The 14,366-nt window shown below is 37.5% G+C and overlaps 1 protein-coding gene across 41 annotated transcripts in view; it reads left to right on the top strand.

Annotated features, from left to right (window-relative positions):
• LOC112640164 (ABI family member 3 binding protein) overlaps positions 1 to 14,366 on the top strand; it is a 234,307-nt gene that overhangs the window by 211,378 nt on the left and 8,563 nt on the right. For all 41 annotated transcript variants that reach the window (XM_035709991.2, XM_035709990.2, XM_035709972.2 and 38 more), the window contains one exon: positions 1,436 to 1,544. In XM_035709991.2, the coding sequence (XP_035565884.1) occupies positions 1,436 to 1,544 (109 nt within the window). The remainder of the gene's footprint in view (positions 1 to 1,435; positions 1,545 to 14,366) is intronic.

Genomic DNA, 14,366 nt, shown 5'->3' with positions numbered 1-14,366 from the left:
CTAACTAGCACCCCCACACACACACCATACCTTTACTTTAATAGAAAAGTCTTGAGTGTTTTGGGTCCCTCGTATCAGCAGCATATCAAATGCCATAACCAACAAGCAATTTCCATTTCTAAAAAATCAGTTTTACTTACATTTTAATTACTCCCATATTTTTCTAAGTAAATATTGTTTCACAGCTGAGAAATATATATAAAATGGAATATATTTGAATTCAGGGTCTTCCCTTTCCCTCCCTTTCCACCATCTGTGAGAAATAAAGCCAACTGAGAGGTTGGGAATAGAAAGATCTGGAAAACGCATACTAAATACTAGCCATTAGCCCTTTGGTAACTGTGCTAATGTGTCCAGATACAATAGCCATTGCCTTCTGGTTTAATTTTGAATTTTTGGAAGGATGATCATATAAAATAATTGAGAAAGAGCTATCCTCCTTTTTTAATTTCTAAAATATGCCATTAAAAACCCTTCCCAAATTAAAATTGACAATTATATCTCCCTGAGTCTTTCATAGTTTCAGTTTTATTTCCAGTCTTCATCTCCCATCTTTCGTTTCAATACTAATAACAGAAATCCCTAGTAACTTGCCACCTCCTTTGTGGCCTTCCCACATTTCCCTGATGACTACTACTTTGTATTTTGAGTAGGATTTGTTGTTTGTTGTTGAGTTTTTAATCGTCAGCATGATCTTGTCACATATGTTAAATTAAACCCCAACTGAAAGCAAGGAAAAGCAGCTAACAAATGTATAAGTTATGTTCTTAATCTGAAAGTCTTTCTTTCTCAGTCAAAGCCCTCCAAGTTCATAGAAACATACATTTAAGTGAAATTTATGTAGATCTCTATGTATACTTTCTAGTCATAATTTAAAAAAAAAACAGTAAAGGATGCATATGTAAGCCAATACATACAGAACTTTATAACTTACGTAAGTAGTAGATCCAAAAATCTCCTAATTCTGTAGTTTGAAACGCAAAAGTTTTTTTGTAGCAGAAGCATGAATGCAGGAGCCTTTCCCCAGCTATATAATATGGCTCCGTAGACCAGGAAACGTGGCTTCTACTCAAGTACCATTCCTCATACAGTGCTTTCCCCACACTGAGCTTTCTGACAATGGCACACTCTGACTTGCCTAGCAAAATCATTGGTTACCAATTTCCAAAGCTACCACAGGCACTTCATCGGTCTTCACAATTACAGGCCTCTGTGTTCCAGTAAAGGAAAAGTAGATATGGTCAATGAGCAACTCTCAAAATGCTTTGGGACCTTTGTCATCCACTGACCATCCTCATCTGAAAATTGCGCCTCAAGAACTACCATCTAAATCGCTCACTTTTATGAGAGCGACTTTATGATTCTGTTAGCCTTAAGAACAATTAAATCAGCCAGGACATAAAGACAAGTATTTGTTGGCTTTTTCGATTTTCAGAATATGAAGTCATATCCAGAGAAAATGGGTCATTCAGTGGGAAGAACAAGTCCATCCAAATTACAAATCAAACCTTCTCCACAGTAGAAAATCTGAAACCAGACACAAGGTAAGCTGCCTGTGCTGTTACAGGTCTGTTCTGAGAGTGCAAAAGTCATAACAAAGGAATGAAATAACATCATCCATCTCTATCTTAAAGGGCAGTCTAGTTTGCATTTCATTCTTCGGCTTACTGTGCATAGCAGGAGATCCCTCTAGAGTCATGTTTTGCAAATATGCAAGTTATTGGTGGGGCCACAAGAGCTGACAAGATGGTCTTGTGAGTTAACACTCCATGTAAGAACATTGAAAAATGGAAGGTCATTAACACCAAATGTTGATATTAAATACAAAAATTTAGAGAAGGAAAGGTCTGTGGACCAGACATAACTGGAGTGTGAATGATGTAAACTAAATCTGAAAACAGAAGCATTTTGGCTTGGCATGCTGGGAAAAGGAAGGCAAGGAAATCCAAGCTATGTCACAAATGTAGATGAACGTTTGTGATAATGAATGCTTCAAATAGCTACAGACCATTCCCAGGTATAGCAGTCCTTTGAGTTTGGGTCTTTTTATTGCAGACAAATGAGAATCAATTTTTGAAAATAGAAATATATAATATTAGCAATGTTGTACAATAAGCAACTTTTCTTGGCATCTCTTATTATACATTGATGCCAGGTTGTTTGTTTTACAGTATGGTCTTGTTTGTTTTTTTGTTTGTTTTTGTTTGGTTTTTTTTTAGTTTAAATTCAGTTAGCCAACATATAGTACATCATTAGTTTCAGATGTAGTTTTCTTTTTTTAAAAAAGATTTTATTTATTCATCAGAGACACAGAGGCAGAGACACAGGCAGAAGGAGAAGCAGGGGTGGAGGAAGGGGAGGAGGGCAGGGGGTGGGGGTGAATGGGTGACGGGCACTGAGGGGGACACTTGACGGGATGAGCACTGGGTGTTATTCTGTATGTTGGTAAATTGAACACCAATAAAAAATTTATTTATAAAAAAAAATAAACAGTAAAAAAAAAAAAAAAAAAAGGAGGAGGAGAAGCAGGCTCCCTGCGGGGAGCTCAACCCGAGCTCAACCACTGAGCCACCCAGGTGCTCCTAGATGTAGTTTTCAATAATTCATCAGTTGCATATAACACCCAGTCCTCATCACATCACATGCCCTCCTTAATGCCCATCACCTAGTCATTTCTTTTTAAATCTAAAATGAGAGACATGTAACTGGGAAACGAACAAGAGGAAATGGAAAAGGAGGTGAGCAGGGGGATGGGGTGACTGGGTTATGGGCACTCTGAGGGGGACACTTAATGGGATGAGCACTGGGTGTTATGCTATATGTTGGCAAATAGAACTCCAAGAAAAAATATACAAAAATAAATAAATAAAAAATAAAATATCCAATTTTATCAGCTCATTGTATTGCACAAAAAGGGCCTTACACACTTCTAGAAATGTAATAGAAAAGACTTTTGTTTTGCTTTGTTTTACATGGCTAAATCATCAAATTTATTGCTCAAAGAGATTCTCAAATGGATACAGCCAAGCATTTCCTTAACAAAGCCAATGTACTGAATTCATTTGGGGACTAAATATCACTCTCTGTGGAAAATCAATTTCTTTCCTCAAACTCCAGACCACTGTTTGATAAGCTGTCCACGCAGTCAGTTAAAATGAAAACATCCTCACATTGTAAGTTATAGTATGCCAAGCAACATGGATCAGTTTTCAGAGAGACCTAATCAGGAATTTTTCCAGACTGAATACTTCATAGCTTGATAAGGTTTCCTGGTATTTAAAAAGATCAGCAGAGGCAAAGACCGGAACTCCAGCATTAGAAATGTTTTTCATAAGTTTTACTTATATCTTTCATTGTCCTCAGTTGATGGAATTGAGTCAGGTATTGACTGTGACACTTGAAAGAGTCTATTACAGTTCTGATACCAAGGAAACTCTTCTCTTTTCAGGAAAGAAAGGAAGCATCTAGTTCATTCTAGATGGTTTGCTGTGTATAAACTGTAGTTCTATGCTGCAAATATAACATTTTCCACAGCATCTTTTTTCTTTAAAGTTCTCTGTTTTCAACTGTAATATGGAAAATATTACAACCACTAATTTTTTTAAAGGATTTAAGTTAGCCAAAATAAGCATGTATTTCAGTAAAAGCCCATTCGATGATCTTGGTTCTATTTCCTTAGTGAGATTAACAGGGAGAGGGAGAGAGAGAGAGACTATTTTTAACATAATATATCTTAAGGAAAGAATAAAAAAGAAAAAGTTATTTAATTTGGACTTTTTGATAGGTGGACTTGGGCTTACAGAACGTGGATGGTTTTTCTTTACAGATTCTTGCTTTTATTCCACTTAATACATTGGAAAGCATATTGAAAAACATCTAATTTCTAAATGTTCATTGTGTTCCTTTTCTGAATTAGGCTATTCTCAAATCTTCTCCGAGTTCACCTATTAGTCATGATCAGAAGTAAAAAATAATTATTTCAGTGACATTTTTAAGCCTCCTTTGTTTGTAAAAGGTTTGTGTTTCCATTCAGCGAACATTTATTAAGTGCCAACAGTGTGATTGGTGTTGTAACTGCAAACGTGAATAAACGTGGTGCCCGCCCTTGAGGAGGGTGAGCAGTTGGTAATCAATTATTCTACACAAAGTGGTGAGAGCTCCCGTAAAAGATACATACAGCTTGCAAGGGGAGCCCAGAGTGGGTGGCATTTTTCAAAGTCTGGGGACACTGAGAAAACGTCCTGGAGGAGGTGACAGCTGGGCTGCAGCTTGAAGAATGCATAGGAAGGAGCTAGCTAGGTACCTGTGGGAGGGGAAAGAATAGTACAGGTCGGTGCAGAGGACCAAAAGGCATGGTGTGTGCAGTGAAAAGTGGACAGAGGCAGTGGAAGCCACAAGCAGTGGAGGCCAGGATGTAGAGGACAGTCTGTGTCAGATCAGGGAATGTGGTCAATAGATAAGACCCAGAAAGATGGTAACTGGGAGTGTGCTCCAAGTTTCATTTTAGTTTGGTTTTTTTCCTGACTTTGATTTAGTTGGAATAATCACTCTTGATACTGGAGCTATGTATCATGGGTATCTGTGGGTAGAATAAATGTAACAAAAAGTTTTTTTAGTGTCTTGCAAGAATGCCATTTGGCACCTTGCCTAATTGGCCAAATAGTTTGCATAAGAGAAATAGGTGCAGAAGAAGTGCGAAGCTGCATTTCATTTTGGAATCACAGGACTAATTAGTCACGGGATCCACATCTAGCTTCCAGGTGTAATTGTTGTAGGACTTATGCTAATTGTTTCTGGAGTTTAGAGCCTTGTCCCTTTTATCCTGCCCTAAGGTATATGTCTTGCTTGTTACTCGTGTCCTTCATTGGTGGGTCTTCTGAGGAGGAACCCATTCTACTATCCCAATAAGCAGAGCCCAAAAGAGGCTCTTTCTGGATTTGTCTTTGGGAAAAAGTAATATTAAATTTAGGAATCCCTGAAATCAGAATCCCATGCTGAGTTTTGCCAGTTGGCAGAAATCTGGGTCCATTCGGTGTTTCTATTTGGCTTATTTTGTGTTATTTTTAGAGTTTGGTATAATTGAATGAAGCCCATTCAGATATAAATACTGTTTTGTTTTGTTTTGTTTTGTTTTAAAAAGGGACTTAAAATTCCTATCTATGAATGACCAGGACTATACTGATAGTCCCTACTGGGTCATGATTTAAAAGTTGTATATCATAAAAAATTTTTTAAAAAATTAAATTAAATTAAAATAAATAAATAAATAATAAATAAAAATAAAAAAATAAAAAGTAAATAAAATAAAAGTTGTATATCAGCAGTTTGAAAACATTTCCCCATTGGGCACAGATATGACACACATGGATATAAAGGTTCATGAAAATTGTTTAGTCTACAATTTGTGGAATTTTGTGGTGGTCGAGTAGTTCAGGAGATCCCAGTCCCCAGTGAACAGGAACGCATCTGTGCTCTCTTAAATATATGCTAGAGATTCATTTGTTTACTTAATGGGAAAAAAAAAAGCTTTCAGCTGAAATATTATGTGTTGAAACACAATATTTTGATCTATTAATCAAAATAGCTTAATAAGTTAAGGAAGAATAAACTGAAGTTGAATTATTTCATTTAATTTGGGATTTCTGAAGCCTAGAATCACCTGTAGAAACAAAACTAACACCCATGAAACAACCAGAAAGCACCGTTAGACAGCATAAAAGATGGCAAAGGGCTTACACTGAAGTTCTGCAATTTAAAAGAGGAGAGAAAGCCTCACAGGATACTTGAGACTAGACCTTTATGGTAAAGGATATCACTGAATGGGACAGATTGGCAAGAAAAGAAAGAGCAAGAACACTATTGTTTTTTCGGATCAAGGCCATGTGCACGACTTGAGTGAATTACAAGTAGTCCTCAGACTTACTACCCACAGCAGGGCTACAGTCGGAATAACAAAATTATAAGCGCCAAATATAGGTTTGTTGGCCTTTTTTTCTTTCTTTTTTCTTTTCTTTTTTTCTTTTTTTTTTTTTTTTTTTTTTTTTTTTTTTTTTGATGCAAGCTTTTTCCATACTATCTTATGTTGTTAAGGCAAGATTTCTTTCCATTGTATCTTTCCTGCCCCAACCATGATCCAAGATTAATACTAATAAAAGACATGCTGTAAAATTAAGAGGAAGTATGTATAGGGTGCAGCCACCAGGTGGTTTTTATTACCCATAAAGAATGACTTCAGTCACATTTCAGTGCTTGGGGAAAATTGTATTCCCAGTAGGCAAACTTTGAATTATCGTTGTTAAAATCCACCACCACCACCACCACCCTTCCATGAGGTTCTGGAATTCCCTACTTGAAAAGCTAGAAGATAATAACTTTTGAAAGAATTACTGTAGCTGGGTTCCTATACATGTGTGTCCAGGAGACGCATGTATATAATTTTAGGTAGCATTTTCCATCATTTGTCTGGACTGAAAAACATGAGATCTAAAAATATCCCTGGCTGATCCTTTGTTACACACTGGAGGGGGAGGGATAGAGCTTGGTGAGAGAACATTTAACCCCCAAAATAATCAATGCAGAGAATATAGATCACCAGAGCCTTTTAGGTTAAAAATTCCAAAGAGTCTAGAACCAAAAGCATGGAGGACTGTGTTACCTTCTTCTTCTCGCCATGCATGCCATGCCTCTCCCTGCCTGTTTTTACAACTTAGCCAGGTTTTTATTGCCTGTGTAGAAGCTCAAAAAAAAAAAAAATGCCCACTGGGAGGGGCCATCCAGCAGCTGTCTGGCTGCAGGAGAGTTTGGCTGCACACCTGGTGTGAGACGTTTCTATCTACAGAGGGTGGAGCCCATGGCTGCATTCCCAGGGTCACAGTGGGGACTACCCCAGCCTTGCCCACAGACGCTTGCAGCTATGGTGAGCTTTGGTCATAGACGTGCACAGGGAAGAAGGGCTGCAGGTGTGGAGTTGGAACCGTCTTAGGTGAAGCAGGAGAGCTACGAGAGGCACGCTGCTATGTCACAACTCCATCTCTTTCTTTCCAGAACCCCTCTCTCACCCCTACCCCCCAGATAACAAAGAAAATATAGATATGTTGGCGTCCAGCTGAACCAGTACCCAACCAACCCATTCCCCAGTATTTATTGTCCATTTATTTCCCCCATGAAACCGCATGTGTGGCTCTTGTTGAGGCCAAAGAAAAACACTAGGCCTCTCCTGTCCGCAGCCAACCCTTTGTGGTTCTGTGAACAGAAGAACTGAGAAAGCATAGGACTAAAACAGTAAGCCTTGCACCACTGCCTAAGGGGACAGGAAGGACGAAGTAACTTATTGATCCCAAAGCCTCCCCAACTTCGAAAACGGTACATTTGTAGGATATCCAAAGACGTCACAGAGTCAGTGGGAAACTGGAACTGGAAACAAACCCTGAATCTAAGTCTTACAGCGAGTAGAATCGCTCGGATAAACCATATTTCTCTGAAGCTAGGCCTGTGGTCTGCCGTTTGTTTTCAGACAGGTTGTTTCTAGCACACGTTGGGATAATCCAACAGATGGGGCTCTTCTGCTAAATAGGTTGGACACTATAGATGGATGCACACGTGCTCCACGGTAAAAATAAAAAGCACTATCATGTCTTCACATGAGCCCTCCTCTCCTAACTTGACTTAAAAACCCCTGAAGAATCAACCCCTTGTGTGCCAGATTTCCATGTGGCCCCGCAACTTCCTATGGAAAATGTCTTCTGTCTGGTAATTAAGATAAATCAAGTTCACTTAAGGCATTCAAGGACTTCTGCTCTCCTCTGTAGCCTGGGAGGATCCTGGAGAACAGTCCTGCCTCTAAAACGAAAACCTACTGAAATTTCCTGTACCTGACAGCAAGGACAGTTTGGGACTATTGTTTATGTTGTTTGATTTAATAAAATCTTGGCTCCAAAAGTAAACTGGAATAGAGACAGCAGCTTCTCATAACTATAAATCTGGCTGAACAAAGAAGGCATGTGGAATAGCCATTATGTCCTCGTTCATGGTGGGGTTTTTGTGTGTGTGTGTGTGTGTGTGTGTGTGTGAATATTCTGGTCTCTGCAGATTCTGTTACGAACTTTTCCACATCTTATGGGCTTTGTGGAAAGGAGCAAAATAAGCTACCAGAGCATTAGGTACTTTATTGAGTTTTATTGTAGGTGTGGGCCGCAGAACAACGGCTGCATCATTCAAGAAAAAAGAAATGTAGAGGAGTGCTCAGTTTTGCAACTTTTCTTCTGGCAAAAGTATAGCTAAGAGCATGGAACTCCACTAGTCTATAAAGAGAGCAATTATTCTTTCACATGAATATATTCTTTTCATTGCTTTTCACTTAGAATTGCTTAGTATGGGGGTGTGTGGGGGGGAGGGCGGTGCCAGAAACGCATAGCAACTATATAGACTTGGAGTGTAGCCCAGACCGGGAATTGCTTGTACCCGTAGAAATGGGAGCTACAAGAATGTTCCTGAGGACGTCCGAGGCACCGGGTTGATGACACTTGATGCCTGCTGGTGCTCTGCTCCTCTGCCCTCTGCCCCTGATTAGGACTTATTTTATTCTCTAATAAATGTCCCTGCAGCTCTGCCCTTGCGCTCCTTATCTGTATTCCCAGGTCAGTACAATGTCTACATGTGGCAGGCATCCAGAAATGCCTGGAGAATGGATTGATCGGATTTCTCCTTCCTCATTTGAGCGCCTGTTACTCACTTTTTCATATTCTACTTTTCCATTTCTCTTCCCCTGACTGAAGCCTACCTGAATAGGGCTCAAATATTTCAAAACTTCATAGGGGTAAAATTAGTAGCCAAACCACTCAAACCAACAAGCAGCTGCAGGGTGGCCTTTCTATATAAAAGGCAGGTTGCTTGAAGTTTGAGACCTTTGTTAGAGTGAAAACCAACTTTTAAATCCTTGGGAGTCAATAAGTAAAAAGTTCATCAAATAATAAAAACTAAAACTCCTTTATAGGCAAAAAAAAAAAAAATAGAGGGAAATGGTTATAGAGAGAAATAAAGGAAGGGAAAGTAGGAAATGATCGAAATAAGTGTCTACGCTAACCAAACCTGAAGATTGGTTCAGGTCAGATCCTACAGGTTGGAGTGTCCCTGTCTCTCTACAGATCCCGCTCATTGAAATCCTAGTTTTTTTTTTCACTTTTCAGTGAATTGGTATTTAAATCTTATGCTGATTTTCAACAGTTGTTTTCAAATTCTACCCTTTATTACCCCACTCCTATGGAATAATGGTTTAGCACTTTCTAGACTCCTTATTGAAATCTTAGAACTTTTTATTTTCTTAACCTATGTAGAAAGATTCACCTGCTGAATTTTTATTCTTCTCAATAACCCACTGGCTGTACCCTTATTATAAACTTTATGAACCCAAAAGCAAGAATGTGGACATAGAAGAGTTCTGTCTCTAGAATTCTATGGCAGTGTTTGTCAAGTTCCCCAATAATATAACTACTTTTTAAAAAATTTTCTAGAGATAGAAATTTAATACTAGAGAATATTTATAATTACTTACTATGTGCCAGGCACCTTCCTTTTAAATGTGTTATCTAATTTCTTCCTCACAAAAAGATTCAAAAGGTATTTTTATACCTTGCTACCTCCTGAGAGGGAGGGTCAGGAAGACTGTTTTTGCTTGGACCCATTTCCACCCAGGGAGAACCTGGCATGGCATTGTGCCAGTGGTGTTACTCACTTGGTTTGTCTTTGGTGACATCTGGCTGTCATCTGGACTGTACTCCATTTAGATAGATACTAGTGGTAATGACATAGGTCTTATAAGTGACTTTTTAAATTTTAATCTTTTTTTTTTTTTTAAGAGAGTGAGTATGAGAGGAGGGAGGGGCAGAGAAAAAGAGGTAGGGGGAGAGAGAATCTTAAGCAGACTCCACACTTAGTGCAGAACCTGACCTCACAACCCTGAGATTACGACCTGAGCCAAAATCAAGAGTCAGGCACTTAACTGATGGAGACACCCAGGTGCCCTGAATTTAATTTTCGTTTTTGTCTGAAATATTTGTATATGGTTTTAAGTCAAATGGTGTAAAGCTGTTCACTCCTCTTCCCAAATTCTGCCTCACAGAAGCAACCATTTTCAATTTTTTTCATCTTTATTGTATAATCGACAAAACTAATATATTTAAAGGATATACAACATGATGATCTGATACACATACACGTTGTGAAATGATTCCCACCTTAATCAGGTTACTTAGCACAACCAGCACCTCGTATATTTACCTATTTGGGGGTTGGGGTAAGAATATTTAAAGTCTACTCTTAGCACATTGCAATCATATAATACAATGTTATCAACTACAGTTACGATATTATACATTAGATCCTCAGATCTTATTCATCTTATAACTGAAAGTTTGTACCCTTTGACCAAGATCTATTTCCCGCAACCCCTAGCAACCACTTTTCTACTCTATTTCTGTGAGTTTGACTTTTTTTGAGTTTTAACATAAGTGATACCATGCAGTATGTCACCAGGTTGATCCATGTCACTGCAAATGGCAAGATTTCCTTCATTTTTAAGACTGAATAGAAAATATTACATTTTCTATATCCATTTACGTATCAATGGGTATTTAAGTTGTTTCCATATCTTTGCTAATGTAAATAATGCTGCTTATGAATGTGGCAGTACAAATATCTCTTTGAGACAATGATTTCACTGTCTCTGGATAAATACTCAGAGGTGAGATTGCCTGATTATATGACAGTTCTTGAGGAACTGTCCACAGTCCCTTTTTAATTTCTTGAGGAACCTCCACACAGTTTCTAGGGTGACTATGCCAGTTGCATCCCACCAAGAGTGTACAAAGGATTCCTTACTCCACATCCTCACAGGCATTTGTTACCTCTTGTCTCAGGTGTGAGGTGATACCTCATTATGCTCTCCTGGACAACTAGTGATGTCGAGTGCCTTTTCACGTACCTATGGGCCATCTGTATATCTTCTTAAAAAAAAAATTGTCTATTTCGGTTCTTTGCCCCCCTTTTTTTTTTAATACAGTTACTTTTTTGCTGTTGAGTTGCATATGTTCCCTATATATTTGTATATTAGCCCCTTATCATATACATGTTTTACAAATACTTTCTCCTATTCTATAGGTTGCCTTTCTTTTTGTTGATGGTTTCCTTTGCTGTGCAGAGCTTTTTAGTTTTAGGTAGTCCCACTTATTTTAGCTTCTGTTGTCTTTACTTTGGGTATTCAATCCAAAAAATCATTGCCAAGACTGATGTCAAGGAGATTACCCTCTGTGTTTTCTTCCATTAGTTTTTTGTGGTTGCAGATCTTCTATTCAAGCATTTAATCCATTTTGAGCTAATTTTGTGTATGGCGTAAGATAGTGGTCCAGTTTTGTTCTCTTGTATGTAGCTGTCCAGTTCTCCCAAGACCATTTATTGAAGAGTCCGTCCTTTTCCCAACTGTATATTCTTGTCTCCTTTGTCATAAACTGACCATATAGGGGTGAGTTTATTTCTTTGCTGTTATGTTCCCTTAATCTATGTATCTGTTTTCTGCCAATACCAAACTATTTTTGATTGGTAAAGCTTTGTAATAGAGCTGGAAATCCAGGACCATGAAGCCTTCACCTTTGCTCTTTCTTACGATTGCTTGGGCCATTCTGGTTCTTCTATGGCTCCATACAAATTAGAGGATCCATTGTTGTTCTTGTGAAAAATGCCATTGAAATTTTTATAGCAATTACATCAAATCTATCAATTGCTTTGGATAGTAGAGAGATTTTAACAATATTAATTCTTCTAATCCATTAACAGGGAATGTCTTTCCATGTATTTGTGTTTTCCTCACTGTGGTTTCCTTCTTTCATATTTTTTACAGCTTTCAGTATACAGATCTTTTATTTCTCTGAATAAATTTATTCCTAAGTACTTTATTCTTCTTGATGATATTATAAATGGGATTGTTTTCTTGAGTTCTCTTTCTGAAAGTTCACTGTTGGTATATAACACAATTGATTTCTATATACTGACTTTGTATCCTGCAACTTGACTGAATTTGTTTATTCTAATGGTGGTTTTGTGGAGTCTGTAGGGTTTTCTATATAATACCATGTCATCCATAAATAGAAATAGTTGTACTTTGTTTTAGATGACAGTATTTGGTTTTTTCCCTGATTTCTCTGGCTAGGATTTCCAGGATTATGTCAAATAAAAGTGGCAGGAGTGGGCATCCTTGTCTTGCTCCTGATTGAGAAGGAAAGGTTTCAGCATTTCACTGTTGAGTGTGATGTTAGCTGTGGGCTTGTCACTTATAGCCTTTATCATGTTGAGACACATTCCTTCCATAACACTTTCTTGAGAGTCTTTGTCATGAAAGTATGTTGAATTTTGTCTAATGCTTTTCTGCATCTATTGAGGCCATACAGATTATCACTCATTTTGTTGAGGTGGTATATCACATTGATTGATTTGTGGATGTTGAGCATCTTACTATCCCTGGATTGAATCCCACTTGATCATGTTCTGTTCCGATTACCTATTTCTTTATCATTCAGTCTTGGTAGGTTTTATGTTTTTAGGAACATATCCATTTTTTTCTGCAATATGCAAATTATTAGAGTATAATTGGTTATATTAGTCTCTTATTTGGGGGGGATCAGTTGTAATCTCTTTCATTTCTGTTCTGAGCTTTGTTACTTCCTTTCTTCTACCAACTTTGGGCTTAGTTTACTCTTGTAGATCCTTGAGCTGTTTATTTCATATCTTTTTTTTTAATGTAGGCATTCATCATTATATATTTCCCTCTTCAAATTGCTTTTACTGTATCTCATAAGCTTTTATATGTTGTATTTCCATTTTCATTTGTCTCAAGGAATTTTGTTGTTGTTACACTGGATTTCTTCATGAACCCATTGGTTGTTCAGAAGCATGTTGTTTAATCTCCACATATTTGTGAATTCTCTAGTTTTCTTCATGTAATTAATTTCTAGCTTCTTACCATTAGGGTAAGAAAAAAAATACTTGATATGATTTCAGCATTTTTTAGTTTTTCAAGACTTGTTTTGTGGCCTAAAATATCCATTCTGAAGAATGTTACATGTGTGCTTGAGAATATGTATTCAGATGGATGTTCTGTAAATGTCTCTTAGACCTTTCCAGTCCAATGTGTAGTTTAAGTCCAATGTCTCATAATGATTTTCTGTCCAGATGGTACCTCTGCTTCCTTTGTTTTCCATCTGAATGGTATATCTTTTTCCTCTTCTTTCCTTTTAGTCTGTGTGTGTCCTTAAAGCTGAAGTAAGTCTCTTATAAGCAGCATTTCCTTGGTTCCTGTTTTTTGTCCATTAAGCTACTACTCTCTGTCCTTGGATTGGAGAATTTGGTCTATTTACATTTAAAGTAATTATTGGGAGGTATAGACTTACTACGGCTGTTTTGTTCATGGTTTCCCAATTGTTTTGTAATTCTTTTGTTCCTTTATTTTCTCTTTGCACTCTTCCCTTGTGATCTGATGATTTTCTGTAGAGGTATGCTTTGATTGCTTTCTCTTTATCTTTAATATATCTCCTGTAAGTTATTGTTTTTGTTACCACAAGACTTACATAAACCATTTATGACAGTTTATTTTATGCTAATAGCAACTTCAAACACATACAGAAGCTCTGCATTTTTACACTCTCTCCTCCACATTGTTTTGATACCATAATTTACTTTGTTTGCATCATTATAATCGATAACAAATTGTTGCAGCATTGCTATTTTTAATATTTTCCTCTTTTAACCTTTTTTCACATTAGTTATAAATGATTTGCCCCACCATGATTACATTAGAATATTCTGAATTTAACTATTAATTTATCTTTACCAGTGAGTTTTATACTTTTGTATGTTTTCTTGTAACTAATTAGCAGCCTTTAGTTTCAGCTAGAACTCTCTAACATTTCTTACAAGGCCACTGTAGTGGTGATGAATCCTCAGCTTTTGTTTGAGAAACTCTACCTCTCCTTCAATTCTGAAGGACAGTTTTGCTGGGTAATTTTGTTTGTTGTTTTGTTTTTTGTTTTTTTTTTACTTTTTATTTATTTATGATAGTCACAGAGAGAGAGAGCGAGGCAGAGACATAGGCAGAGGGAGAAGCAGGCTCCATGCACCGGGAGCCCAACGTGGGATTCGATCCCGGGTCTCCAGGATCGTGCCCTGGGCCAAAGGCAGGCGCTAAACCACTGCGCCACCCAGGGATCCCTGTTTGTTGTTTTAATTTTAGCATGTTGAATATGTCAGGTCTGCTCTCTTTTGGCCTGAATGTTTCTGCTGAAAAAATCTGCTGATAGTATTTTTTTTTTTTTTTTTTTTTT

Source organism: Canis lupus, chromosome 33, assembly GCF_003254725.2.
Source record: "Canis lupus dingo isolate Sandy chromosome 33, ASM325472v2, whole genome shotgun sequence".
NCBI lineage: Eukaryota > Metazoa > Chordata > Mammalia > Carnivora > Canidae > Canis > Canis lupus.
This window is presented reverse-complemented; position numbering and strand designations above follow the sequence as displayed.